Source organism: Aspergillus affinis (assembly GCF_023601865.1).
Source record: "Aspergillus affinis strain CMG 70 chromosome Unknown NODE_70_length_187477_cov_86_774354, whole genome shotgun sequence".
NCBI lineage: Eukaryota > Fungi > Ascomycota > Eurotiomycetes > Eurotiales > Aspergillaceae > Aspergillus > Aspergillus affinis.
In genome coordinates this window covers 159960-187477 of record NW_026515851.1, presented here as the reverse complement: position 1 = coordinate 187477, position 27518 = coordinate 159960, and the positions used below count along the sequence as shown (strand labels likewise).

Below are 27518 nucleotides of genomic sequence, written 5' to 3'. Positions count from 1 at the left end.
TGAGCCTGCTGGTCGTCCCCGCACTCGTATAACTTCTGGCTCGAGTACAAGATCTCTTGGGTTAACTGGAGGAATATTTTCATCAGTATAAATCCGCCATTGGCTGTGGAATTCATGATGCCCAATGAAACTCCGGTATCAAGGTGTTACTTGATAATATGAATGCAAGGTATTCCCAGCGTCCTTCTGGTTATCCCACTGCATTCTGGGTTAAAAGATGCCTTCCCCGGGCCCTCTGGAAAATAGCAATTCATCATCACAAATACTTTGTTAAAGGCGTAATGAGATATCTTTCCAATAGTAAGTTAAAAGAGAGGAGTCAAAAACCATATAAACTTTCGAATGCAATTATCTTTAATCTCATTTACAATCTTTTGGTATTGATATTTTTCGGTATTTTTAAATGATTGAACTGCCCCTAATAGATTGCTAGTTGATATTTAAAGATCTCTTTTTAAGAGTCAGTGAGCTCTTTCATTCCGTAATATTACTGTTTGACTAAAGTAAAGATAGTCCTTTGTATAATACTGCAGGAATTTCCTCGCAGTATCTTCCTCTATCTATTTATCTCGAATATAGCTTATGACGTCCCGCCAGACTTTAGTACTATATTTACCTTAGAAAGATGTCTATTCAGCCTACATTTTGTTACGTCCTGAAGCCAGGGAGCTTCCCTGTACGGAGGAACGTTCCGGTTAGTTAGTATAGGATCAAGGGAGCCTCCGCGGTAGGCATCCAGGAACATTCCTAGGTATCCTGCAGGCATTCCTGCCTGGGGCTTTGCCTCAGGCAGTATATAGAGTCCCTGGATCCTCCCTCCTAGATAGCCTTTCCTCCCTATGGAAAAATTCTTGACTATGAGTCAGAAACAAACTTGTCTTTTACTAAGCTCCTTTGTAGACCGTCACACCATTCCTGCTATGCCTAGCAGATATGGACAATCTCGGAGTATACTACAACAACATTAAGAATGTCATTGTGGCCTCGAAGCCTGCCTCCAGATCTGCTACTAAATCATTTGTTGAGATCCCTGTTATTCGCCGATTCGGCCACCCACTTCTGCTATGGAACTCTGTTCACACAATGTTACTGCCTCATATATGGTTCACAGAACGACTTGATGAGGCATACAATATCCTTCGGCAGCGATCATAAAACAATGTCTGTGTCAACCTATCCAAAACATACGGCTGCTGAACAGATCTCAAACCAGATTCTACAACTTTCTTTTATTGCCGCACGGACTGCCATCAAGGGAAAAACAGGTTGCTCGCCCCACCTGGGATCCACTGGACGCGACAGCAGAACCGTTTGTCGAGATAGCTTCACAAGGTCACACCAACGATTCAGATCTCAAACAATGCAATTCTAAAATTAAAACCGTTCATACGGTGATTCATTTCCAGGAATAGTAGAGTGTCCTTATAGCTCTGGTGATATCAAAACTTGGTCAACCGTAAACCATGCTAGCATGTTTTCTTCTTGGAAGAGGACGAACAAACTGATCGTCTAGACTAATTTTGGCAGTGAGACGCGTCACCGAATGGAATGACGATCTCTGTTATCTGATAATAGCTTAATTTTGGCTTCATACTCTATCAAAGGCTTATTTTGCTGTCTGTGTAAGTGTGTAGCTTGAACGCTCGGAAATCCCGACCGGTAAAACCCGTTGTGGGTATGAGCCACGAATTAGCATAGCTTAACACGTCCTAGCCAAGGCTTAAGCCGTGGATAGTTGGTTTCGCCATCGTCAACATAGCCCGGTGAAGAAGTGAACCGTTTCAAGAGAGGCAGTATACGCGTGGTAGCCTCTTCGAGATGCTAAGATATATAGGGAGATGTTTGACCGGTTGAGCGCCTGATTTCGTCCCTTCCAAATATTTTGTCACTCTTTATTTTCTCTGCATCTTTGTCAGTTCCCTCGTTCAGTTATGAAATCACTTTCATTCATTATATCGTCAGGTCTTCTTGGCCTGGCGGGTGCTGAATCCATCGGCCTCCTCAAGTCTGATGGCGGTATGTCCCCTTCCCTTGACAAAACATCCGGAAAAACTTCTAACCAAGATCATACAAATAGTGGCCTTGGGCAGCTGGGAAACTGCCTACAAGAAGGCTTCCGACTTTGTGGAATCGCTCACTCCGGCCCAAAAACTGTCTTTGATTACCGGCTCGAGTATCAACATTACAGATGGCAGCTTTGACGCCCTTGCCTTCCTGGACGGGGAGATGGGTCTCCATAACTACTTCTACGTATCTGCTTTCGGTGAAGCCAATGCCATTGCCATGACCTGGGACGAGGACGCTATATATGCACAGGCTAAGGCGATTGGCTCCGAGTTCTACAACAAGGGTGTGCAGGTCTTGTCTGGTCCGACCAGTCAGCCACTGGGAAGGACTCCCTGGGGAGGAAGAGATGTTGAGGGATTTGGGCCCGATCCATACTTGAACGGATTGGCTACTGGATTGGGCACCAAGGTGTATGCAGCATACCGTATGCTGATGCTGGAGTGATTCCAGGTGCTAAGGTATCCACTTCATTTGCTACCATACTAACAAAAGAAGCATTCACTGACACAAGCATAGCATTTCTTACTGTATGAGCAAGAAACCAACCGAACTGGCGGTGATGGAGGAGGCCCTGGAGGATCTCCACCCGGGATGTCGACGAGGTCAACTGCGTCCTCCTCTGCCGGAGCAGCCTCTGGTACCCCCCAAGCGTCTGGCGCGGCATCATCTGGTGGTCCCTCCTCCGGTGGTGGCCCCTCTGGGTCCGGCTCCAGCTCTGGTTCATCTGCGCCTTACTCGTCTAACACCGATGACATAACGCTTCATGAAACCTATCTCTGGCCCTTCTACGATGCTGTCCGGAACGGCATGGGCGCGGTGATGTGTGCGATGATCAAGGTCAACGGTACTATGGCCTGCCAGAACTCTGACCTACTCATGAAACACCTCAAGACTGAGATAGGTTTTCCTGGTCTCGTCTGGCCAGACGCCAACGCCCAAGATAGCGCAACACTCTCGGCCTTGAATGGAGAGGACTACGGATCCAGCAGCATCTGGACCAACTCGACCATTGATGCTCTCCTATCCAATGGCACCCTGACCCAGGCTCGATTCAACGACATGGCGATTCGTAATGTCATCGGATACTTCCACGTTGGACTGGACAACGGCAAACAGCCCAGTGCCCAGGACCAAGATGCGTACGTGGATGTGCGCGCGAATCACTCCAAGTTAATCCGCCAGAACGGCGCGAAGTCCTTGGCTCTTCTCAAGAACAACGGTGGTCTACCACTTAACAAGCCTCGCGTTATGAGTGTTTTTGGTGCCCACGCTGGCGCCGTCACTGGAGGCCCCAACGCCGCTATGGATATCAACGGATCCGGACCTACGTCCCAGGGACACCTGGCCACCGGTACTGGGTCGGCCCAGTCCTCCTCTCCCTATCTGATTACGCCGCACATCGCCCTGACAAACAGAGCCGTTGAAGACGGAACCATGCTACGCTGGATCCTGAACGATACGTACGCCTCTAGCGGTGGATCGTCGTTGATCCCCGAGTCGACTGACAGCACAGCTGTCTCCCTGTCATATGAAAGCTACGCCAGCGGCTCTGATGCCTGTTTGGTCTTCCTCAATGCGCTGTCCGGTGAAGGTGCCGACCGAACGGAGCTGTACAACACTGACCAAGACGCCATGGTCAACACAGTTGCAGACAACTGCAACAACACGGTTGTCGTGCTTAACACCGTCGGGCCCAGACTCGTGGACCAGTGGATCGAGCATGACAACGTCACTGCTGTTCTCTACGGATCTCTCCTCGGTCAAGAGTCCGGTAACTTCATGGCGGATGTCCTGTACGGCGACGTGAACCCATCTGGCCGGTTGATCTATTCGCTTGCCAAGAACGAAAGCGACTATAATGTTGATCTGTGCTATACTTCTCAGTGCAACTATACCGAAGGTATACCGCTCTTATTTATCCCCATGCGCTTCATTGCCATATGAGAATCTAACAACACTAGGTGTTTACCTCGACTACCGCTACTTCGACGCCAACAACATCACCGCTCGCTACCCTTCGGCCACGGACTGTCCTACACTAGCTTCTCCTACTCTAACCTGAATGTCCACGATCCCTCACCCCTCTCCAAATACCCGACGGGCGCCCACTCTGTCGGCGGAGACAGCGACCTATGGGATACAGTCGGCAAGGTCTCGGTTACAGTGAAAAATACCGGCTCTGTCGATGGTGCCGAAGTGCCTCAACTATATCTTGGATTTCCTCAGGCTGCGGGTCAGCATGTTCGCCAGCTCCGTGGGTTCAAGAGAGTTGAAATCAAAGCGGGAAAGAATGAGAAATTTGATTTTAGCCTAAGACGCAGAGATCTATCCTACTGGGATGTGAAGGCTCAGAAGTGGGCTGTTGCGCAGGGTGAATACAAGGTATTTGTTGGAGCCAGCTCGAGGGACCTCAAGCTGAAGGGACGTTTCACGGTGAGGGATAAGCCTATGCTCTGAAGATGTTTACAACTTTGGTGTGCAAGTGTAAGAGGGCTTTGTCGATAGAGACAGGCGTGTAACTCAAGAATTATTATGAACATTCTATCTGATAACAATGAAGTTGCATCAATCAGACGACTTGCCAGACTCCGAATCACGTCATGTTCTACCATCACGCGTAGTCGATGCCTAGACTTTATTTATTACTCTCGCTCTACAACTTCTCTATGATAGATCACATTAGTTTCTTGTAGATTGTTATACGCGGTCTCATTTCTCATTTATGTATCGAATACATCACCGACGCCTTGTGATCTCATATTCTTGACGGACCAATCTTAAAGTGCTCTCAATATACGTTGTGATTTCGCTGCTCAATAACATTTTATTCATCACAGTCGAGTTCGTTTGAAGAATTGCTTAATTCTTTCACCCAACTACACAAAAGGGGAGAGAGGGGGAAATAAACAAGAAGAAATGTGAAATAATAGAAAATATAGGGTAAAATGGACATGTTAATATGATATGTCAACTAGGATATGTAGTAGTTTGAGTATCATAAGTAAATATCCAAGTTGCTAGGGAAATGCTCCAGGGAATATCTTCATCAAAAGTTTCAAAAAACGAGAGTAAAAGCGATTCCTTTATCTTAACAGGTGATGTCACTGGAGCCCTCAGTTTGACTTCTGGCCCAACAATTCACCCTTTGTTTTCCATATAGCGTCGCCACTAGATCCAGCCAGCGATTAGCCCCAATGACTCTTCATCGAGTACAGAGAAGGAAAACCGAACATAGGAAGAGAAAACTCACCCTCGGGTTCCAGACATAAACCGGCGCACCTAGCACAAAAACACCACCCACAACTGCAGCCAGAATCCCATATGCCACAGGATACGAATATTTCTCCACCATCGGATTAATGCCATAACTCAAGGCAAACGCGACAATGTTCTTAGTCCCGACCACTGCTACCAGCGCAGGACCTGGGTTTTTCTCCCACGCCTCTGCCGCAAACGACGTCGAAAGGATCAAAACCGACACGAAAGCTATCTGATACAAGGTCCATGCCATGTATGGGCCTCCCCATGTGAGATTGGGGCCGCCTTCGGCGGTGAAGCCATAAAGTAGCAGGGTAATGATACATAGAATTCCAGGGAGGATGAGAAGCGGGAGACGATGCTCGGGGGAATGGATACCACGTGCGCGTCTTGCCATGAACAGGACGAATTTATCGCCGAAGATACCGGCGTAAAGCATTCCACCGAGGCCACCGAAGACTCCTCCCAGGTTAATGAGGCCGATGTTTTCCGGGGCCCAGTGATAGCTGTATTGGAGGACAGTATTGTAGGAGAGAGACATACCTACCGAGGCACCGAGGACCACGGACGAGAGCAGTGTAGCATAGAGAATTCCGGGTGACGTGAAAGCTTCGCAGATGTGAAGCCATGTTTGGGGTATGGTTTTGATCAGAGATTGGCCTTGAAAAGGTGGAGTCCAGGGTTTGAGCATCTGGACGTAAGACTTCTTGTGGCTGCTCTGATTGGAGCTGGTTTGGTCGGTGCCTTGGGTTATGTAGTCCTGGGTTTCGTGCGCAGAAAGTATCCGAGTGACTCCGAACTGATCGGTCAGGACTAGTCTGCCATTCATGAACTGTGAGCCTCGATGGTATGAAGTCTCAAGTCCAGCAAAGACCACAATGAAGAGTCCTATCCCGATCGCGATAGTGAAAACCCAGTAATACCATCGCCATCCGAGAGCTGCAACCTCGTACGAACTGGCCAGGTTCAAAACACCGGTGATGACATTCTGAGCACACCAGTACATTCCATAGACTATGCCGTGCTGATGCACGAAGGTAACCTCTGCGAGTATAAGAGGTAGGACCTAATCTGATCAGCTGTGTCCAAGGGTGACGGCACAGAGATACAAACCGACTCCGTAGCACCGGCTGCGAGGCCTTGAATGATTCTAAGCGCAAGATGTTGCTCCCACGTATTCGACACGGCACATCCAATTGTCGCGGCGAGTAGGATGGTGGTAGACAGGAGAGTTGCGAATCGGCGACCGTAAACCAATCCGAGAGGGAGAATCAAGAAGTTTCCTATCTTGTTAGCTATTGCTCCGATACAACCCTGAATTTGCTGAAGGGTAAGAGGAAGGACGTACCGATGCCCACGAATAAGGATGGAAAGGTAGACAACCAGACAACCTCATTCACGCTCCGCCCCTCTGCTGTATACATCTGGATGAAAACATCCAGAATCGCTCCCAATCCACCGACCACAGAAAGGGACATCGACGCTGGTCCGCGTTAGATCCAACCATCGATTTTAAGGCGGCAAACAAACAAAACCAGCAGCAGCTCACGATCACTCCCAGCTTCTCCCAAAACGTGAAGTTCAACGGATCATTGGGATCTGTGCTGGGAATAGGCAGTTGCTGCACGCGTCCTTCGCTATCAACCAGGGTTTGGTCTGTGGTGTGCTTTTGAATTTCGACATCTTCGGCCAGCTCAACGGTGGGTTTGTCTCTTTGTTCCATAGTGCTGTGGATGCTCTGTGGGGTGGTGGGTATGAAAGTCGACAGGACGACAAGACTCTAAAGTGGTGCTGCATCCTCCTTCCCCATGGGTTTTGAGGGGCGCCAGTTACTCCACAATCCGAGATATCGGCTCGTGGGGGAATCAGGATCATTAACGTTATTGCATCGTGTTCCTAACCTGTCTACAGCTCGATGAGCATTAATTTGGGGTGTTGGATTCATGACGGAATAATCTCAGGTAGCGTCCATATCAAAGCTAGTCATGAAACCTAGTCGCAATGAGCATGAGCATCGCAGGTGTTGCTTTTCTTCTTTGACCCGTTACTCCGTTAGATTGCCGACAATAAGCAGCAAAGGTGCTCGAGGATCTGCGTCCTCCACGTCCCGAGCTCGGAAAGTGGACTAAACCTGCCCCAAACTCCCGCCTGAAGATTATCAGAGATACCATAGAAAACATCATAGTTCGTTTGTCCCATACAAATTTAAACACAAGCTGTATCCACCGTCATTTATACCATAATCATGATCCGTTTCGTAGCCAGGCAAAAAACATCACTAATGAGGGTGATCCTCATCCTGATCAAAATGCTCCCTGGCCCAAGGACTTCTCAATCGAATCGCCCGACCCATGTAAAAGAAGATGAACGGAATTGGCACGAGCAAAATAGCCAAGAAACCCAGCAAACTAGACGCCCATTCCCATCCTAGCCGGTTATACATCTGGGTGGCGAACAAGGGAAATCCGGCGCCAACGAGATTCCGTGCCAGAATCACACCTGCTAGCGCAGAGGCGGAATATGTCTGGTAGCTATCCACGACGTAGTTGAGAATACTCAGGATGACAATGTAGATACCGGCGCCGAAGAATGAGGACGCCACGATGGGAACCACCCAGTGCACCGAGGGGTAACTGGTCCAGCCGAACCAGAAGAGACTGGCAGGGATGAAGATAGCACCGAGACGCGCCATCCACATACGTGCCTCGGGGACACCGCGACCTCCGTTCTCGGCCACGCGGCGAAGATAATATCGTTCTTGGAGAGGGTAGAAGCAGAAGGCGATGATGGGGCCGATGGCCATGCCGAGGAAGGACAGACCTTGCTGCCCGACATCAAAGTCGTGGCCATCGCCAAAGACAAGAGGGAAGGCTTCATTGAAGAGATAAACGAGGCCGTAGAGAAAACCGCTGCAGGTCAATGTTAGAGTGAGGAACAAGAGCTGGAAGCATCACGTGGACATACTTGTAAAGAGCAGAAAAGAGCGTGATGGGCTCAGAGAAGAGGAACCGGAAAGGACGGGTCAAGGTGATAGCAAAGAGCTCGTGCAAGCCCTTGCGACCACCAGCGGCCGCATCATTGACGGATTCCGCAGATTGCAGGTTCTCCTTGCGCATCTCCTTAGACACTCGACGCGTCTTGCGCTGCAGGATGATTGTGTGTCGCGTTTCCGGCACCGTCACCACCAGCAAAATCCAGAACCCGCCAGTGATGGCCATCAGGGTCCAGAAGATCCATCGCCAGCCCGCATTGCGACCGATATAACCACTCATAATCAGCGCGGTGGGCGGGCCGAAGGTGCTACTAAGTCCGTAGACTGCCATCGGGCCACCACTGGAATTCCGCTCCCACAAATCACTGATCGATCCACCGGTATTGGTCAGAGGCGCACCACCTGCAAGCCCGGCCAGAAAGCGACACACCAGAACGGTGCCGATGTTCGGGGCCAGGGCGATGGGCATCTGGAAGAGGCACAGCAGGAACCAGGACACGACGTAGACGGGTTGCCGACCGAAGTATTCCGATAGAGGAGCCAGCAGGACAGGGCCGACTGCATATCCGAGTACGTATAGCGAAAGACACAGCGTGGTGACTTCTGACGAAACGCCGAATTCCGAGGCAATGGCAGGAGCGCCAGACGAGATGCTCCCGGCACACCAGCATCTAAACAATCAAACAATTAGTCCCTGATCATGCATGCGATCGGATGGAGACACATACGTGACCACGTTCAGCATGCTAACGAATAGCGTGATATACCATTTCCGCGCCTTCGACCAGGCTCGCGGATTGTCACGGTCGCCATCTCCGAACGTGAGCAACAGGGGCAAGGCGTTGTTCGGACGCGCCCTGGCATGCGACAAGGCCTCTTCCTCCGACACGACCGACGGGATATTCTCCCGATAGGAATTGGAGATTTTCTGCTCCAAAGCAGCGTCCGGGACACCGTGACTTTCCTCCATGGTCGCTTTCTCGAGCAGAGCACAGTGCTTTCTGGGGGTCCGGGTCCAAGTCCGGGGAGAAAAAGAGACAGAAGGCGAGAGCAGGACAGGGCGCAATTAGTCAAAGGTCGAACATGACGTCGACCGGCATTTGGATCTGTGTTCAAGACCGAGCTCCACCGTATTACCAATAAAGATCCCCACGGAGGCCGACGTGGAGCTGGAGGAACCAAATGTTGATCAAGCTTTTCTGGACGATGCTTGGCTGTGCCGCAAGCGCCTCCACCAGATAAATTGGAGTCCGCGAACTCCGCACATACGCGAGATAGGAGATTGACCGAATTAACTGGGGCCATTATTAATGGATATTCTGGAATGCCTGTCTGGTTGAACAACGATGGAGGTAGGGTATCCCTTTCGGAGACTCAGGCTCCGATTGGCATGCACGGCTTCTAGCCAAAACTCAGAATAACCAGATTCAGTTGGCAAAGTCGGCTCCATTTGCCGTCTCGAAATCATCTGGGCCGAGTCGGTTTTCCGGAGTTCTGCCAGACTCGCAGTTTCGCACTGTTTGCTGGACGCTGGACTGCCCTGAGCCCCGACTATTGCTCGGTTTTCCGCGGCGCGGTCCACTTTTTGTGCGTGGGGATTTCTGGAGAAGAAGATTCTGATATCCATCTGACTGCTGGGCTTCGCAATCCTCGGTTAATTCGGGCCTTTTCCGTTTCCTGTAGGGGATTGTCACTCGCATTTTCACGCGGCCACTGGACAAGGGGCAAACTTTGTTGTCTTATGTTTGGACAATTATGAAGTCGAATAATTTTATCGCTTTGCTGCATTACTTAATGAATTGGGAATACTTTGGCTGAACACTGGCAACTATGTAGAAATTGGCAATCACACTCACTGAGCCTCTCTTGTTAACAGTGTTACAATATGACCTGGAGGCTTTGATGTTGATTAGTTTGTCGGGTGCCCAGTATACCATGTACAGCGGGTTGCCCGTGACTTGGTAGCACCGACCGCCAGGTTCATTCTCATCTGCTACAAAGAGTAACCAATGTTTCGGCTGACCGGGCCCTTGGTCCTGAAGGACTAGAGATAGAATCCGGTGGTCACAAGCCGTCGGCTCAAGTCCACTAAGCCGGGTTTCATTTGCAACACGGATGAGAATAGACTGCTTTTAAGCTGAAGGCGCTCCTTTTGGTAAGTTCGGGGACTGTTCAATAAGTGGAATCCCATTTGACTCGTATCAGTATCAGTGAACTTGTACCGTCCCTGAGGAATAGACCTGAGGATCTGAGGTTCGAGACGCAAAGTCTTGATTCAGACCTGCCCGAATTGAGCACATCTAATGAGCGACTTGCAGGGTGTATTTATGTTGACCTGACTCATTGGTGCATTCCATTGCGAGAGCAGGAAATAAGGCCTTTGAAATATGGTCATCTTTCTGCGCAATGTCCGCTTTGTCGATCGTATTCATGTTTCAGTTCAATACTCGGGATCTGCCGGTCAGGTATTCGAAAGCTTCCCAATCTAAACACAAACAGAATAAATTGGAATTGGCCTCGCCGTTGGCACTGTGGAAAAGGCCATAGTCAAACGAACACTACAGGCCTCGAACAACACGAGGTGATATCGAAGCGTTTGCAAGAAGCTGTCAATAATATTCAGGAGATATGCCGGTTCTACCTCATACCCTACAATATTCCCCTTCTACTTGCAGCGCCTAATGAGACAGCCCAACCACAGAGTTTTTATTTTCACATACCTCAGGAATCGCCAGTGAATGAAGTCCCGCGACCAGTAAATTCAACGGGACCCTTCAACACAAGCCCATCTCGCAATGACCTTCAACTTCAAGCCTACATGTCCACCAAAAGGCTTGACAATAACAAAACCTACAGCGACATCGCCGTCATGGACAAAATATACGAGGGGAGGCTTGTTGCACGACTCTGAGCCATGAGGACCACAATTCATTTGGAAAGGGGAATAAAGTAGGGCTGACTAGGCGAATGACGTTAACGCACATAAGTAGCTCTAGCACCAGATGAGTGCTCGCACAGACGTGAGAAGCATAGACAGGAGATGGATTATGAGGAAGTGATCCTCAATTCTTCCGATTTGTAAATCTCGGCGTATGTAACGTATTGCGCTTCTGTTCCCAACGATTAGACTGTGCATATGGAATGAACTTTGGATTAAGACAACACAACGTAGAAAGCTGAGAGATAATGGGTAGAGAGCGTTAGATACAGGAGGATAAACCTACATTGAGGGCAGTTTAACTGGGTAGCTGGGCATGAGATTAGTCTCCCGGTGATGGGACGAATTGAATCAGAAGTGAATATAGGCTAAATTCGGCGTACAGAGTTTGATTGATCAGAGTCTAGGCCCAACATCCCTAACCGACCTGATCATGATCTCCGTGGATCTCCGATGTCCGTCATTTTCTTCAAACCTTAGACAAGCACATGCCAATCATACTTAGACTCACCTCGGATGCTGCACTTAAACAAACAAATAGCCCAGTTCAATATATTCCACCACTCCCATGCTTCCCGCAATGTATTCCCTTCTTAGACGCAGCAGCCACGCTCACAGTCCAGGATATAAGCCAGGTTACATCGCTCCTTACACTAGACAGAAAGCGACAAAGATCATCTAAGCCACAGTTCTTGGTCATTTGTGAAGAACCTTGTCCTGTGGGGTAATCAAGGAATCGATTGGCACGTCGATCCGGGGTAATATGACGATATATTAATCTCCTCTTTTGCATTGGGCATTTCCTCATCTTGTATGTGGAAACGGGAGTTTGTTCGTTCATTTTGTGGCATGACTACCTAGGCAGGCTTGCCCTCACATGCCAACTACTGTTAGAGAATTGATGCACATTGGCGTTCTCTTGAGGCCTGAACACTGGGCTGTTCTGCCGAGGATATGCATTTTCTGCAGAAGATTGAAGCTGCTGATCAAGGCGTGAAAATACAATGGATTGTTTGGAACTAAGCGGGGAGTCTTCTATATAAATCTCGTTTTTCCCCTATCTCCAATTCCCTTCCTCATTACCATCCTCACACCTACAGTACAAGACACACTCAACCCAACAACCCCAGCCAACCAAAATGCACATTCCCACCCACCTCCCCCTCCTTGTTCTCTCCCTCTTCACCCCTGTCATCACCTCATCCCCCGTCCTCGCAACCCGCGACGCATCCACCGTCAAGACCGACCTTGCAAAAATAGCAACAGACCTAAACACTCTCACCACGGCCGTAAACAGCTTCACCGGCGGCCTGACCGCTGCGCTAGCAATTCAGACAAAAGAACAAGCCGTGGAGACCGACATCAACAAAGCTACCACAGACACCAACGCCGCGTCGGCATTCACGAGCGCCGAGAGCAGCGCCATCACGACGGCGTTGCTTGCTTTGGAACCAAACATTGATTCTTCATTGGCGGCTTTGGTTTCGAAGGTGCGTTTCATTCTCTATTTTTCTTTCCTCTTTCCTTCCGCCTCTGTCGGTGTTGTTTCGTATGTGGGAAGGTACAGGGTAAGAATCTCAGACTAACTAACGGGACATAGAAATCGCTCTTCGTCTCCGCCGGCGTCAGTAGTATCGTGCAGCTCGACCTTCAGAACCTGAAGACCAAAACAGACACCCTTTCGACCGCATTGCAGAAGAAGACAACTGCTGCGGACAAAGCGACTATTGCATCGAAGACGGTGGAGTTGGACGCGGCGTTTGAGAGCGCACTTGCTGCGTATTCCTGAGTAGGTTGCTTGAAGGAACTTACATTGCCCTAGGGAGGGAGTTATTCAAGCTAGCTTTTGAGACTGGGAAATTGGAATTCACATAGGGGTTTTTGGACGAATCTCCTGTTAGGATATCATTTTATGCTGTCTGTTCTAGGTCAGAGATGTGCAAGCATATCAAATACAGAGAGCTATAAGTGTTTCCCCGAACGAACAAAGAAGATTGCTGTGTAGGATGAAGGGATCTCCTTGTTGCCTCTATGAAAGGGTCTGGAAGAGTAGATATATAGCGAAATGCTGAGCGGATTGCATGTCAGACACCGAATGTCCATGGTGTTGAGAATTGGCTTCTACGTGAATCAGAAGGCATGCGCTGTCAAGTATGCCAGAAGAATATTTCCTTGGTAAGTCTAAAAGAAGCCTCTACCCACCACCAGAGCGGATGAGAGTAAAGAAACGAAAAGCTAGTAAATCAGCACCTCCACTAATTCGCATTCAACCTCCTATTGCCCCATCAAGCAACACAACTTCCTTAGAGCGAATGCCTATGCTCCCGGTACTTCCACCTCCTCTGTTCCGCCTGGGAACTCTGACCCGCCTGCGAGCTCTGGCCGCCCAAGATCTTGGTCGCCGCGTGTTCGGCCACCGTCACGATGTACGCGGAGGGATTCGTCGTGATCATACCAGGGAAGATACTCGCGTCCACGACGTAAAGATTGTCGGTACCGTAGACCTTGGTGTTCGTGTCAACCACGGAGGTGCCATCGCTGCGGCCGTCATCGGTGCCCATTTTGCAGGTTCCTATTTCGCACGGATTAGTGAGACTGGAATTAAGATAGAAGGAGAGGTGGAAACGTACCCATCCAGTGGTTAGCGCGACGAGTTCCAGCGTTAATAGGCATCTGCACGAGTTAGATATGGTTCGTTAGATTGCAAAGCGAGGGTAGATAGGCTTACGTTGTTAACAAATTCCTCAACGGTGGTGTTCGGCGCCGGATATGTCCAGTTCAAGCCGGTTCCCTTCAACGCGTTCTGGAGGTTCTTGATACCCTGGATGACTGCGTCCACATCCTCCTGATCGCGCAGATAAGGCAGCGTCGAAACGACGGTGTCAAGGCCGGTTGTGAGCGTCATGCGACCGCGCGAAGTCAGACCACGGCCGAGGTATTGGCTGATAGTAACGGCATCTAAAGACTCAGCTTGATTCTTTTTGTGTGCAGGTCAGGGGAACTTACGGCCATCAGGAGTGTCGTGGCCACCTTCAACTCGAGCTTGCCATTGGATTTGGCGGACCTTGCCGTCCGAGCCGGTGATTTGGTCGAAGAACCTGATTTTGTTAACAATGTCTTGGATCTAGTTCATGGCGAATGGATAACTTACATTGGGCCGATGTTAGGTGCCGCTTGAGCCAGAATTCCAGTTCGTTGGTCTGTAGACGTTAGTGGCTATTCGGAGTGATCGCGAATGAACCTACCCAAGTAGCTGGAGGCATCGCTCTCGATCGGGTCATCGTAGGCCCCGTAGAAGTCATACCAAACAACCTTCGAGTGAGTGGCGACAAGATCGGTCTGAACAGTTAGCAAGTTTCTTCACTCCCCAGCAGGTGCTTGACATACATTGGTATGGTCGACCAGGTTCTCTCCCACCGGCAACTTGATCCAATCGGATTCCGCAATCATGGTAGGACCGTCGGTTGAATTCTTCACCTTCTCCAACTGATCCGTCGGTCCGATACCACCTGTCCATCATTAGCTTATGCCGACGAAGTCCAAAAGAGATTAACGCACTGCGCATCAAGATCCGGGGGCTTCCAAACGCCCCGGCCGAGAGGATCACGCGTCCAGAGTTGGCAGTCACCTTGACAGTGCCATTGTAGCCGCCATCCATGAACGCCTCAACCTCCACGCCGGTAATTCGAGACCCATCGCGAACAACCCGCTTGACGGTGGTGTTCGTCCAGAGGTCAAAGTTGTCTCTTTCTCTAGCAGACACCAAATACGTCGCCATGGGCCCGCCGCGCTCGCCATTCGCGAACATGAACGGCGCGTGGCCGTACGTCCGGTTCTTTTTCTCGGGAGCCTCGTTGAATGTGGTGGACTGCCAGCCGGCCTTTTCGAGCCCGTTGGCGATCAAGTTGGGGCCCTGCTGATAGTACAGCTTTCCGTCCGTGGACGGAGTGTCGGATCCCGGGATGCGTGAAAAGAGCCGTTCCGCGGGCGCTTGCATGTCGGACGACTGCCATCCGTCGGGGAAGTTGTCGTCCCAGTCGGCGGAGTTCGGCTGTAGATAGAGGTGTCAGTATCCGTGTATCCAAAAGTAAAAAAAAAAAAAAAAGAGTACCTACCCGCCACCAGAGTCCGGCGTTGACGGCTGTTCCGCCACCTAAGACACAACCCGCCATCTGGTCGATGTCGTTACAGGCAATACCGTCAGAGTCCACCCAGATCTGGTTGCAGAGACCCGGCACGTCGAACCGCGTCAGGTTTGTGCCGTCCAACCAAGCCGGCTTGGTCGTTCCGCCCCAGCGACCGGAGGACGGGGGTCCCTTCTCGATGAGCAAGACGCTGTGACCCGCCTCGCTGAGGCGATCCGCCAGGGGAATACCAGCCGCGCCGGCACCCACAACGATGTAGTCGTAGGTGGCATTGCCAGGGACGGGGATGGGTTCCGGCTCGTTGCCGCCGCCGCCATCGCCGGAGCATTCGCCAGTCACGGTCTGGTTTGCCTTCTTGGCCCATTCCGAGTACGAGTCGCTGGCGGCGTTCTCATCAAACTTGGCCACCCAGATACCCTGGCCGGTATGCTGCTTCAGGGAGATCTCCTCCGGGCAGGCCGGGCTGCCGGGGCTTTCGGATGCCTGGGCCCAACCCATCACGAATTTACCGGAGCTGGAGGACACATTCCCCGTCTGGCCATTGTGGTCCCAAGAAAGACAGTTCTCACAGCGGAAGAGCACGGTGTAGTGGGTAGCGTTGATGCGCGAGGTGACCTGGGTAATGTTGGCGTCGCCGGCGTAGACGTCCGGCGTTGCGTAGCCTGTACTGAAGCGGAGGGAGGTCAAGACACTGTCTTCGTAGGGGTACGCCATCAAGAGGAGGTTGCTGTTCATGGACCCGCCGATGGAGACACCGCACCATCCAGTGGCTTCTTCGTCTCCGGAGGCACATGACTGGGTGTTTGGTTAGAACCGCCCCATAGAACAATTAGAAAAGAGCATACCAGGTAGCCCAAGAACTCGTTCGCATCTTCTTTCAGACCCGTGCTGGGTAGAGCAAGACCAAAGGTCAGACCGCCTGCGGTCGTACTCTTCGGGACAGTCCACGTATCAAACGTGATGCCCGTCTCGGAATCGGTATAGACCTCTGCATCGGTCGACTGGGCAAGACATGTCTGCAGCACTAGAAGGGAATCAGCTTGCCTGATGAAGAAGTCCAATGTTAAAGGTCAAACGCACGAGAGTTGGCCGCCAAAAAGGCAGCAAGCACACGATTCACCAGCTTCATTGCGAAGAGGGCCAGGGAACCAGGCGTGATCGGACGACAGGATTGCAAGTCTGCCACGGCGGCATCGAGCCCTAGATATACGAAAGAGGCCAGGCAGATGACCAGGACGAAAGCGACGCAGCAGACAACTCGACCGCCGGTCCGTGGATCCATTTCAAAGGCATAGCGTCTGGGGCGGCATTAGCGGTTCTGGGTAAATTGAGGGTTTGGTTGAGCCCTCCCCTTCACCAAAGCGTCTCCTACCGGTGACACAACTAGCATAAACCAATGAAAAGCCATAAATTTCCAAGACGATACTGTGAAGAGTTCGATAGTTGGAGTTGTCTATCTATCGCGGGCGCGCCAATTACCCGGTAGGGCCAAGACTTCGCATTAGTGCGTCGCGGATAGACAGTCAAATCTCCCGTCAGGCACGGTGATCGTCAACCGTGCCTCCCGAGACACGGAGGATCATGAGGCATGAGACATGCCAAGTATCGACGATAGCCTCAGGCCGGGTTTATCCCCGTTCCCTGCATTAGAGATGTCAGACCGCTGATTGATGGAGATGAACAAGGTGTCTTGGCACACTCACTGGTCCCAATGGCCAAGGGGGTGCCAATGCACGCCGACTCATCCTCCCAAGATCCTGCGGTTTCATGTCTTCCTGGCCCTGAAAAGCCGGACGCCCTCTCCGGTAATTGCAATGGCGCCTAAACCTACGTCAAGCGGCAGGACAGGGGGGCTGATGGAAAGCCTCAGGGGTCAAGGATCAATGCCACCAAAGTCGAATACGTCTAATCCAAAAAGAAATTCAAAAAAGCGGATATGTATCATCAGGCATATTCCATTGGAAGTATCAACAAAAAATCGTAATCTATAGACAAGAAACGGGTAGATGGGAGGAATAGTGTACAGGGACTCGGACGAGTCCTGCGCGTGTCCGGAGGAAAGCCCTTTACCCATGCGGTGCCAACGACATGCATCGGGTGCGACGAATCCGGTTTGCGTGGTTCCAAGAAACGCAGGGCCACAGGGTTCGGACGACGAGCACTGCTTCATTTCCAAAAGCAGGCGGAAATTAGGAGAGAAGGCAGGGGTGCTGCTGTCCTCTCGTTCCCGTTCTTTTTTTGGTTTTTCGTTTTTTTTTTTTTCCTTTTTAAGCGAAAGAATCACCGCTCAGCCCTTATGCTTGGGAGGCTTGGGGTGATATCGGTAGCGGTGCCAATTATCCACTACCCACCATTGCGCCACATGGGCTGCATCCCGAAGCCACTCCACAACGTCCTTGCCGTACTCTTTATCCAGCTTTTCAGCCAGATCCACCAGGTTGAAATCCTTGTATGGTTTCTTCTCGTCGGGATCCTTCTCCAAATCGGTGAAGCGCCACTCTAGATCGTCGATCAACGGGATCACTAGGCGATATTTGGGACGGGCCGCCGATCGCAATGCCAGCCAGGAACCACCGGTGTTCATGACAGTGAACTGCCAATCCTGCTTCTTCTTGTCCTTTGCGTCCTGGGGAACCAGCTCGCGGATCATCGACTGACCCTCGTACAATGACCGGATGTCCTTAGCCGCATGCGTTCCGTTGGGACCCAGCGACGAGGATTCAACCAACAGGTCCAGGATGGTCGGGACGATCTGCTGGGAAATGACAGGGGTTTTGATTTCGACCTGCGGGAGCTTGGGGTGCGAGAAGACGATGGGAACCTGGAAGCTGCCGATGTGCGGGTTGTCATAAGGGGTGGATCCGCCGTCGTTGGGCAGCGACAGACCGCTAGAAAAAGGACCAGGTTAGCACAAGCCGTCTACACGCGAATTTAGAATTACTTACTGGTCACCCATCATGACAAGCAGCGTTTCGTCGGCGATTCCCTTTTCCTGCAGGATGTCCAGGATTTCCTGAAGCCACCCATCGACATAGTGAATTGTGTTCAGATACCGATTCAGGTCGCCGTTGGATCCGCTGGTCCACGACGACTCGATAATTTCCTGGAACAGTTTGTCGTCGGGCAATCCCCACGGGTGGTGGGTAGTACCGGTGAGGTGAGTCAGGAACAAACGCGTGTTGTTACCCTCGGCTTCGTCGATCGCGTCGCGGATGTACTCGCGAAGATTCGTGTCGGCGTAGCCATAGTAATTGACCTCCTTGCCCTCCGGGGGGTAGTGCTTGGCCGTGGGATCCTCGATACGCTCCTTGGTCAGGATGTCGTGGTACCCCAGCTCGGGGGTCAATTTGTCCTGGTTGTCATAGCTGTCGGTGACCGACTGCATCCACTTCGAATGCCAAGGCCAGGTGCGAAAGTCATCGGTCTTGTTTGTGATGTCGTCTTGGTGGGACAGCGCGTTGAAGATATGCGGAAGGCACGGCTGGTAGATGTGGTGCTGGTACTCGCGGTTGAAGTCGGCGACCAAGGGCGTGATACCGCAGACGGTACCCGTCACACTCTTGAGCGTATACGTGCCGGTGGTGAAGGCGTTGCTTGCCGCGATTCCGCCGTAGGTCTTCTTACCGGCATGGATCGTATCGTTGTGGTAGAACCCGGTGGGAAACCCTGTCAAGAATTCGGCGGTCCGGGTGAGGTTGGCGATGCGGTGCTGCACATCCTGGGGCAATTTCTTGTCCTTGTACGACTCGGCGATACGGTTCCACATGAAGCTGTCTTTGCGGATGGGGAACAGGTCACCGCGAGTGCTCTCGAGCTTCAACAAAAAGACGTGCTTGATCTTGGCGCCATTCTCGCCTTTCAGGGCGTTCCGGATGGGATCCAAGACCGGGTTACCCAGGTTGGAGATATGCAGCGGGTCATCTTTGGGGCTGTAGTGGAATTCCGGGCGTTCCGAGTGATCCCAGTCCTCGAAGCCGGGGTACGGCTTCTCGGGCATCCAGTCCCAGACGGGAGTATCCGCCAGCGAGGTACGGCCCTCCAGCCAGCGGTAGTCGCCAGGCATGCCAAACGTGTCGACGGGCGAGGGACGGTGACTGCCGTCAGTGAAGGGCGTGAAGGGCAGAGCACCGGAGAGGAACCAGAAGGCGGGGTCCCAGGGGCGGAGGGCGCGCAAGAACATGAGGATGGTGAAGGGCACGAGAACAACTGCCCGTTTCAGAAGCGAGTCTTTCATATGCGAGGCTCCCACGTTGGTGGATTCGTTCATCGGCAGAGGGTCCTCCTCGTCGTCGCTCTTATCATCGCGATAGTCGTCGACGGCAATCTGCTCGTACACCTGCGGGTCGGGCAGAGACATCGGTGGTTGCCGGCCCCGGACTCGATAAATTAGGTTCCGGATCAATCCCCCAAGCCGACGCAATGGCCATGCCAGAACCTTGAGCACGCCGCCGGCGCCACGATGTATCTGGTTCGCGGTGAACCATGCGACCGTCAAGAGAATGCCCTCCACTATCAGGAAGCCCGTCAAACCGGTGAGGAGCGTGCGAATGGCGGCAGCATCGCGGTGAAATGTCTTGGCTTGGCGCCAGTGAATCTCAGCGCCGGTGACGACGTAGAAGGAGGTATTGGCAGCGGCCATTCCTGACATCATTAGACTTTCAACGAGTTAGCATCTTCGGTACTTCGCCACATGATTTCACGAAGGGGGGTACCATACCTGAAGGGGATGACTAGCAAGGCAGAGGCCATAGCGATCGGTCGCCACGGGATCCGCTGTGTGAGGATGCGGATGAGGATGAGGACGCAGACATCCTGGAAGAAGAAGGTGATTCCCCAGAGCAGGAATTTGGGCGGAGGCAGCGAATAGATATGAGCGTAGAGATGGAGGATTTTGGCACCCAGTAGCGCGAACAGGGCGACGGTGAAGAAATAGCGACGGGAAAACTCCCAGCAGGCATCGAAGAAATGACCCGGCGAGGCGCGCAGTCGCTGGGCCAGAGGAATGATACGCCGCACGACGGCGTGGAGACAGTTGGCGAGCTTCATGACGGCACGACCGGACGATTAATCAGTCAGATCAGCGACATGGCAGGACGGAAAGGAAAGAGGCGAGGAAGCTGTGGTTGAGATGGTTCGTATGAGATGGGGCGAATGAATGGATTTTTTTTTGGCTTTTTCCTTTCTGTCGATTAGGCGGGAAATGACGAAAGGGGGGAGGGAAGGTTAGTGATGATGAGGGTTCACGGAGGATGGAGGAAGAAAGAAAGGATGTAGACGGCGGAAATAAAATAAGATGAACGAGTCAAGAAGGATGGAGGGTTCAGTTAGTAGACCGAGAGCGGCAGACGGTCCGACATCACCATCGCCAACCTCATAGCATCATCCAACGCCGGTCGAGCAGCCGCTGCGACTCATATAAAAGACACGCGAACAAGAAAAAAAAAAAGACAAAAAAGAAAAAAGAAAAAAAGGAAAAAAGAAAAAAACGGGAATAAGCTTGAGCCCAGAAGGTCTGTTAGTCAGTTCGGCCCACTGAGAGCACGCAGAGAGTGAAATGCCGCCCCACGAGACCCTGTAACAATCGTACTGGACCCTGGCCACTGGCCCTGACAAGCGTCGTTCCGGCGTATTGCGCGCGTACGATCCCGGTCACAATACGGCTAAGCCCCCTTAGCTCCACCGTCGCCCCCATTATTGGCCCTCGGTCCCCCCCTTAGACCAATCCAAAGCGTCGGCTATGCAGACCCTGTTCCATTCGGGGCCCGCAGAACCCGAATTTTCCACTGAAACAGGGGTCCGGCGTGTCCTCTAAATTCAGTAAGTGAGGGAGTGACCCCCTCCTCGACGCAGGCAGGGATTAACTCCGGTAAATGTTAAAAAAAAAAAAAAAAAAAAAAAAAAACAGCACGAGAGAGGGATGACAGGTGCAAGAGGGGGTGGTCGCTGAGGGTTGCCCTAACGTTGCAACTTTTTGCAACATCTTGTTCCACTGGACAATCAGGGTTTGGGTCCATCTTTCCCTGTCTTTTCATGATTATTATTTTCTGATTCATTTAATGCCACTCGCGATTCTCCATTCGGCGCCTTGACAGCCTGTCGGGCAAGTGATCATTTTCCCTTCGCGGCCTGGACCGTGGTCGTCCCGCCCCACTTTGTCGGGGTGCTGGTCCAATCACCTGTCTTCAGATTTGGAGATGTTCCGAGCAACCGCGTTGGAGCGCCCTGGTTGGCTGGGTGGCTGCATCCGCAGCTTCCAGGGTTCCCCTCTTTTCGCTGCCGGCGGGTTTCATTCTGAGTCTTGTTTTGCCTTTCTCATCTTCCGTTGTAACTGTACTACACGTACGGTGTACTCCGGACGGTTCAATATTTATTAATAGCTGCTCCAAGATTTCCCCGACCATCTTCCAGAAGGAAAGGCCCTCGTCTCGATTAACTATCACACCTTAGCCACCAGACGGCGAGCAAGAACCAACCCACATTGTCTCAGCACCAAGGCTTAGCCAGATAAACTACACGATGGTACTATCATGGTAGTACTATGGTAGTTGCCAAATAGTTCCCTCTCCACCTGCTCTCTCTCCTTTTCGAATTTTTTTTTTCGTGATTTCGAATCCTTTTTCTTTTCTTGCGCGAGTGACTCCCTACCCTCTCGCGGTTACATCACCCATCCGTCATGCTTCCTGGGATTGCGTTAGTGCTTCCATGTGGAGAAGCTGAGGACGGGGTGGTACGGTGTAGGGTGTACGGAACTGCAACGGTGACTGACAGTGACTGTTGGGAACGGCAGACTGAGACTGAGAAGGCAGAGACGGCGGTGGGTAGTGGAGAGAGATCAGCCCAACCAGGCTGGAGGCAGAGTGAACCGACACCGATCGGACGGAGCGAGAGCGAACAAGAGAGAGAGAAAATCAGAAGGGCCTGATGCCTGACCGCTCGGATAGAGTAACCTGTCCCGGCGTCCTAGGGAAGACAGTACGCAGTACCTACGGTGTCTATTGAGAAAGTACAGATTACAGAGTAGACTTTCGCCAGTGATACGGAGGAGACATGCAGGATTTGACTTCCGGCGAATCATGTCGACCAGCTGCTGGAGATGCACACGGCAAGCTTCCCAACTTCCTTTCAGCCTCAGCCACCGCCAAGCCGGGCTCCCTTTCGAGCTTAACTCTTAACTCTCCTCTCTCCTCAATCCTCATACAGCAGAAAAGGGGTAAAATTCAGGCAGCAGTCCGAGCGAGTAGGCAATTCGCCGAAAATGTCTCGTGAAATTTTTTTTTTTTTTTTTTAGAGTTCTTGTACATCTCCCATTCTTCATTCTTCATTCTTCATTCTTCACTCACCAATCTTCATTCCGACCACGACGGGTCACGTGGGGTGCCGGAAGAGGCAACGAGAGGCGTGCTCGCCCTCCCGGTTGGGAACTTGAGATCCCTTCCTTCGACGTGGTGATCGGCTTGTCCTGCGCTCTGACGTCGCCTCTCCTTCCGGGAGCGACAATCACCAACAGACGGAGTACAGCGTACACCGTAGAGGCTTGTAGCTTGTACACCTCACCCGTCACACTTCACCTTCTCGGTTCTCACAGCCTCACCGGACCACCTTCGTTGGTAGCTAACCAAAGACCAGGATGTGGCTATACGGGGCCCTCGTTGGAAGTTGGAACTGACAGGGGAGTCCTTTGGTCCTTTGGAAGGACCCCGTCTGCGCTAAGACTCTCTAGTTTCGCCGACGGGCAGATTAATCACGCCATAATGGCCCTCAACGCCGTATTCAGAGCTTTTCTTTCTCTTTTTCTTTTTTTAGCCTTCTTACATTTTACTACTACAGTACTTGGAGACCATAGGGACAATGAACTAGTAAACAGTTGACACCAAATAATGGACGCAGAGATCCTCCACAGCAGCGATGGCTGACCAGATTCCCAGCGTCTCCAATTTCCGGTGGCAAAGCAAAGCGATCTTTGCGGGGTAAAAATTAATTCGAACCATGTGAGGAGATCATGGCAAAGCTTGGCGTTGCCTGCGCTTGCGGCTGAACCGACTTCCCTCCTGTACCTACACAGTGTTGGCTGCTGGGGCCGCGTCTCTCGCCTGCCCAAGGGTTCGCGTTAGATACATCAGGCAAGACCATCCAAGTCGCTGCGTTGCCATCACCGTATTACCGGGAGTGAGGATGCTTATATATTGTTTGGGGGCTGGCACCAGGCACTGACAGGTGCCTGCTCATTATTTAAAAATACAGGGTCAACACATCTTACATCAACTCTAAATCGGGATTAGACTAGATTATACGTGTCAGTTTCACTGTTTCCAATTAATTGACCCCCATCCGGAGCGATCTTTGAAGCCCTTTTATCCAGGCTGCCGCTTATCTTCAAACCTTTCTGCTGCAGTGCGACCTTGCAATTCCAAACCATCTCCAACCGACAAGGCTGAGTCAGACCTTGTCCGACTGCTCTCTAACTATCTAACGCATGAGGATAACGAGCCCCTGCCCAGACCCTGAGATACGGGGCCTGTCGTTCCAACGACGAACCTGTCGTTTCGGCCCCAACTAAAGTCCCTGGGAACCAATCACCTTAGCAGACATGGGCATAGAAGTAGCTATTTGTGTCAAAAGACCCGAACAGGGACATGACTCACTTTTATATAACCTGGTAGTGTGTACTTAGTTGTAGAGCTGTGGAAATTTGCAACGTACCTACAGGCGTACTGCATAGCCCCTTGATTTGAATACATTGTGCTACCCACCGGGCGGCCGCGCGACGGGAAATTTCGTAAACGCGCTTCCCTGCTCGACTACGACGTCGGGTCAGAGGCAACGTGCTCCTTTTCAGATTGCATGATGTACTGGTTGGATTATCCAGGATGTCCCTCCCAGCCTTGATGACGGCTGGGAACCGCGCACCTCATCCACGTCGCCGGTTGCACGGGAAGAGCCTCGCTTTGTTGCATGCTGCTCGAAGATTCCACAAACAAAAGTTGAGGGAGTTCACCGAGAGTGGTATTGTAGAGGATTGAATGGCGTTGGGAATTCTGCTGTTGACCACCGCAAACTTGACATCACGTGCCATGATTAAACAGATTGGGTGATGGAGGCCTTAGGCAGGCAGTGACTTCGTGCTTACCCAAACAGGCAATTCTCCAGAAATGGGGGCGGTGAGAATTGACAGACGTCGCTGGTCTCCAGTCTTTCTACAGTACTTTCAACGTCAACAAGACGTGATTAATGACTCCATTTCATCCAAAACTCCTGACATTCATCAAGGGCTCTTGACAAACAACAATATTCCTAGGTTGATGGACCCCAACTTTAACGTTCGTCTATCCTACTTGTACCTATCGTTTTATATATTTGTTCGAGCTCCAGTCGCTCCCTGTAAATCTCACTTGCCACTGCTCTTTCTCATCCTAAGAAGGTTAGGACATTGGAGCCTAGGGAATCGAAAATGGTATGGCCATCGCAGTATTTTACTCGAGGAGTTCAATAATATTTGCCAACCAGTTACTCGATCTTTTCTTCTCTCTGCCACATAATGATGGGCAACATGACCATCGAACACACTGCAGAAACGACTAAACAAGTTTCGTTAGACCTCTCTTCCGGAAGAAAACCGACAAAACTCACGTGGCACAAATTTAAAAGCGTAAAGGTAGCTCAAGCGAACAACTTGCTGCACAGAGTCCGACAACGTCTCGGCGAATCTTGCGTCGTCCAGGATCCGGCCGATGAACTAAGACCAACGATTAGATGTCAGAGATCCATTACGCAGGCTCAACGATAATACCTCCTTCTCCGGGAAATCTTCCAGGTTCTGCGAGAGACGACTCCCGAAAACTCGTTGAACGATCGCCACCCCCGACGCAGGGCCGATGATCAACCCCAGCTGCTGGAACAGATAATAGGTCGTGATGCAGGTCTCCAGACACCCTTTCGGCGCGCCGAACGACATTCCAATGAATTGGGTGGAGAACAGTACACCTGCAACAAAGCCGTTGGGAAATAAGTAAAATATCTCGGGGATGGAGCAGCCATCACGCCAGCGCACAAAGATGAGGAGATACACCACGATGGCGATGATGCCGGCAGTGACCGTCATGCTCTTATAACGCTTCGTTCTGCATCAAATGTCAGCAATGTCTCGTGAGACCGGAATTAATTGTACCTCTTGATAATGGCACCGGCTACGACACCTCCGATGGATATTCCCACAGAGCTGATGACATACGTGGACGAAGCAAAGACATTGCTAGCGTGATCGACCCGAATAAAATAGGGGACAAGGTTGCTGATAAGCTGCGACCGATGGTTAGTAGACATTCATCTGTAGGAATGCGCAGACTCACCGCCATTCGAGCAGCGTTCATCAAAACTTGTCCCGCGGAATAACCGCCCAACGATCCTAGCATAAAGTTCAGCGGAATGAGAGGCCTTCGAGCCCAGAACGCTTCGACCAAGATGAATATCCCCACAGCCAGCACCAGAGATGGCACCAGCAATGTTACCAAGTGAGTATGGCCTTCTGTCGTGACGCTTGCATCTTGAAGTATAAAGAGTAGGATGATAGTGGCTAGAGCAAGAAAGGAAAGACCAACAAAGTCAACCTCCGACAGCTTGGTGGGAGGAGCATTCTCATGGTCTTCTTCGACTTCGCGATCATTCAACGAGGACGGAAGGCCATGGAATGACACCAAACCGCAGAGAATGACGAGAGGGAGCTGGCCAAGGAAAGACCTGATTTTCTGAGCGAAGAACACGTGCGATGTGACCAATGCGCACTTACCATCGCCATCCGATGGTCTGAATCAGAAGTCCTCCCAGCGGAGCACCGAGACTTCTTCCAAGGACACTGACAACGTTTGCATAACTTCGGAAAAGAGCTACATCGCCGGCGGGAATCAAGTCTGCCATACATGAGTTTAAAAACCTTGGTAGAGAATGCCAGACATACCTGTGATGATGATGGAAACCAGCGAGATCATTCCCCCGCCACTGATCCCCGCTAGCACTCTGGCGAGAACCAATTGTTCCAATGAGCCACTGAGACCGCTAAACGAGGGTGAGTAAATGCTCGAGATACTGAGGCATGTAAACAAACCATGCCAGACATCCCACGGCAAATAGGGCATAAGCACCGAGAAGCACGTTTTTCCGACCGTACATGCTACTCAGGGTGCCATACTATCCGCAGAGCAATCAGTGCCGTGGACAATAACATTACCATGAGGGGCGATACCATGGGGAGCGAGACGCAGAATCCAAAATTATACGCAACAACCAACCAAGAACCCTCGGACAGACGTTGGAACTGAGAGGCTATGGTGCTCCATGTTGAAAGAACCAGAGAATCATCCGCTGCCGCAACAAAGATACCTGATGCAACATTAGGGGTGGTTTGAACTCGCCTCGAGGTGCTTACCGATGAAAGAGCCATAAACGACCAGTTGATTGGCGTGTTTACTTTGTTTTTTCTGTCGCTCCTGGACACTCGACCTTTCCCCGGTCGCGTCGTGGAGGAGAGGAGATTCTTCGTCCGCGGGCATATTGCGCTATAACGCACAAGTCGGAGGCTTCAGACAGATGCCAGCCTAACGAATCGGCGACCTTGTCGCTGAGGAATATATCAACTGTTTTTATAGGTCCCCTAGTAGCCCCTCCCCCCCCGGAGCCCGGGAGTGAGTCAAGCCACCGTCCTGTCGAGCATTCCTTACTTCGCAAGGTTATCACGTCAGCTGGGATGCTAGTGATACGTGTATTGACTAGCCTCAGAATTCGCACTAAGATAGTGTCTGCTAGCGTATCATGATGATTATTTGAATAGAATAGCGAGAATTCTCATTTCCTCGTGCCATGTTTGGTCAAGAAGAGGCTTGAATCGAAGGGATCTGCGTGGATGTGCATCGACAAATTCCCTCGTCAGTGCGGCTGAGCCAGCTCTTTTATTCAGCTTCGACACAATCTTTACTCACCCACTGGTCCAAGATGCAATAGTCTATGACTCCCTGCATTTCTTCCCCGCGTCATGCAAGGTGATCGGAAAATGCGGCAGACCTAGCGACGAGGTGTCGAAAAGAAAGGTGATTTATCCGCAGATCGATGATGCAGTATTCCATCCGAT

At 51.3% G+C, this 27518-nt stretch overlaps 5 protein-coding genes across 5 annotated transcripts; 2 read left to right on the top strand and 3 right to left on the bottom strand.

Moving 5' to 3' along the window:
- Positions 1-1931: 1931 nt before the first annotated feature.
- On the top strand, positions 1932-4524 carry KD926_009774 (putative beta-glucosidase D; the record flags this gene model as incomplete). Its single annotated transcript, XM_053102255.1, has 4 exons — positions 1932-2016; positions 2078-2491; positions 2606-3950; positions 4029-4524. 4 exons carry the CDS (start codon positions 1932-1934, stop codon positions 4522-4524), a joined length of 2340 nt encoding a protein of 779 aa, XP_052954312.1.
- A 681-nt stretch (positions 4525-5205) lies between these two features.
- Positions 5206-7048, bottom strand: KD926_009773 (MFS general substrate transporter; the record flags this gene model as incomplete). The annotated part of the gene is made up of 5 exons (XM_053102254.1): positions 5206-5235; positions 5318-6391; positions 6439-6608; positions 6674-6808; positions 6856-7048. The coding sequence occupies 5 exons, from the start codon at positions 7046-7048 to the stop codon at positions 5206-5208; spliced, it is 1602 nt and encodes a 533-aa protein (XP_052954311.1).
- A 555-nt stretch (positions 7049-7603) lies between these two features.
- On the bottom strand, positions 7604-9287 carry KD926_009772 (MFS transporter; the record flags this gene model as incomplete). Its single annotated transcript, XM_053102253.1, has 3 exons — positions 7604-8234; positions 8290-8988; positions 9046-9287. The coding sequence occupies 3 exons, from the start codon at positions 9285-9287 to the stop codon at positions 7604-7606; spliced, it is 1572 nt and encodes a 523-aa protein (XP_052954310.1).
- Positions 9288-12394: 3107 nt separating this feature from the next.
- KD926_009771 (mannoprotein) lies at positions 12395-13044 on the top strand (the record flags this gene model as incomplete). The annotated part of the gene is made up of 2 exons (XM_053102251.1): positions 12395-12745; positions 12856-13044. The coding sequence occupies 2 exons, from the start codon at positions 12395-12397 to the stop codon at positions 13042-13044; spliced, it is 540 nt and encodes a 179-aa protein (XP_052954309.1).
- Positions 13045-24904: 11860 nt separating this feature from the next.
- Positions 24905-26943, bottom strand: KD926_009769 (MFS transporter; the record flags this gene model as incomplete). The annotated part of the gene is made up of 10 exons (XM_053102250.1): positions 24905-24975; positions 25028-25133; positions 25188-25518; positions 25566-25696; positions 25747-26134; positions 26184-26304; positions 26352-26449; positions 26499-26581; positions 26637-26773; positions 26820-26943. The coding sequence occupies 10 exons, from the start codon at positions 26941-26943 to the stop codon at positions 24905-24907; spliced, it is 1590 nt and encodes a 529-aa protein (XP_052954308.1).
- Positions 26944-27518: the final 575 nt, after the last annotated feature.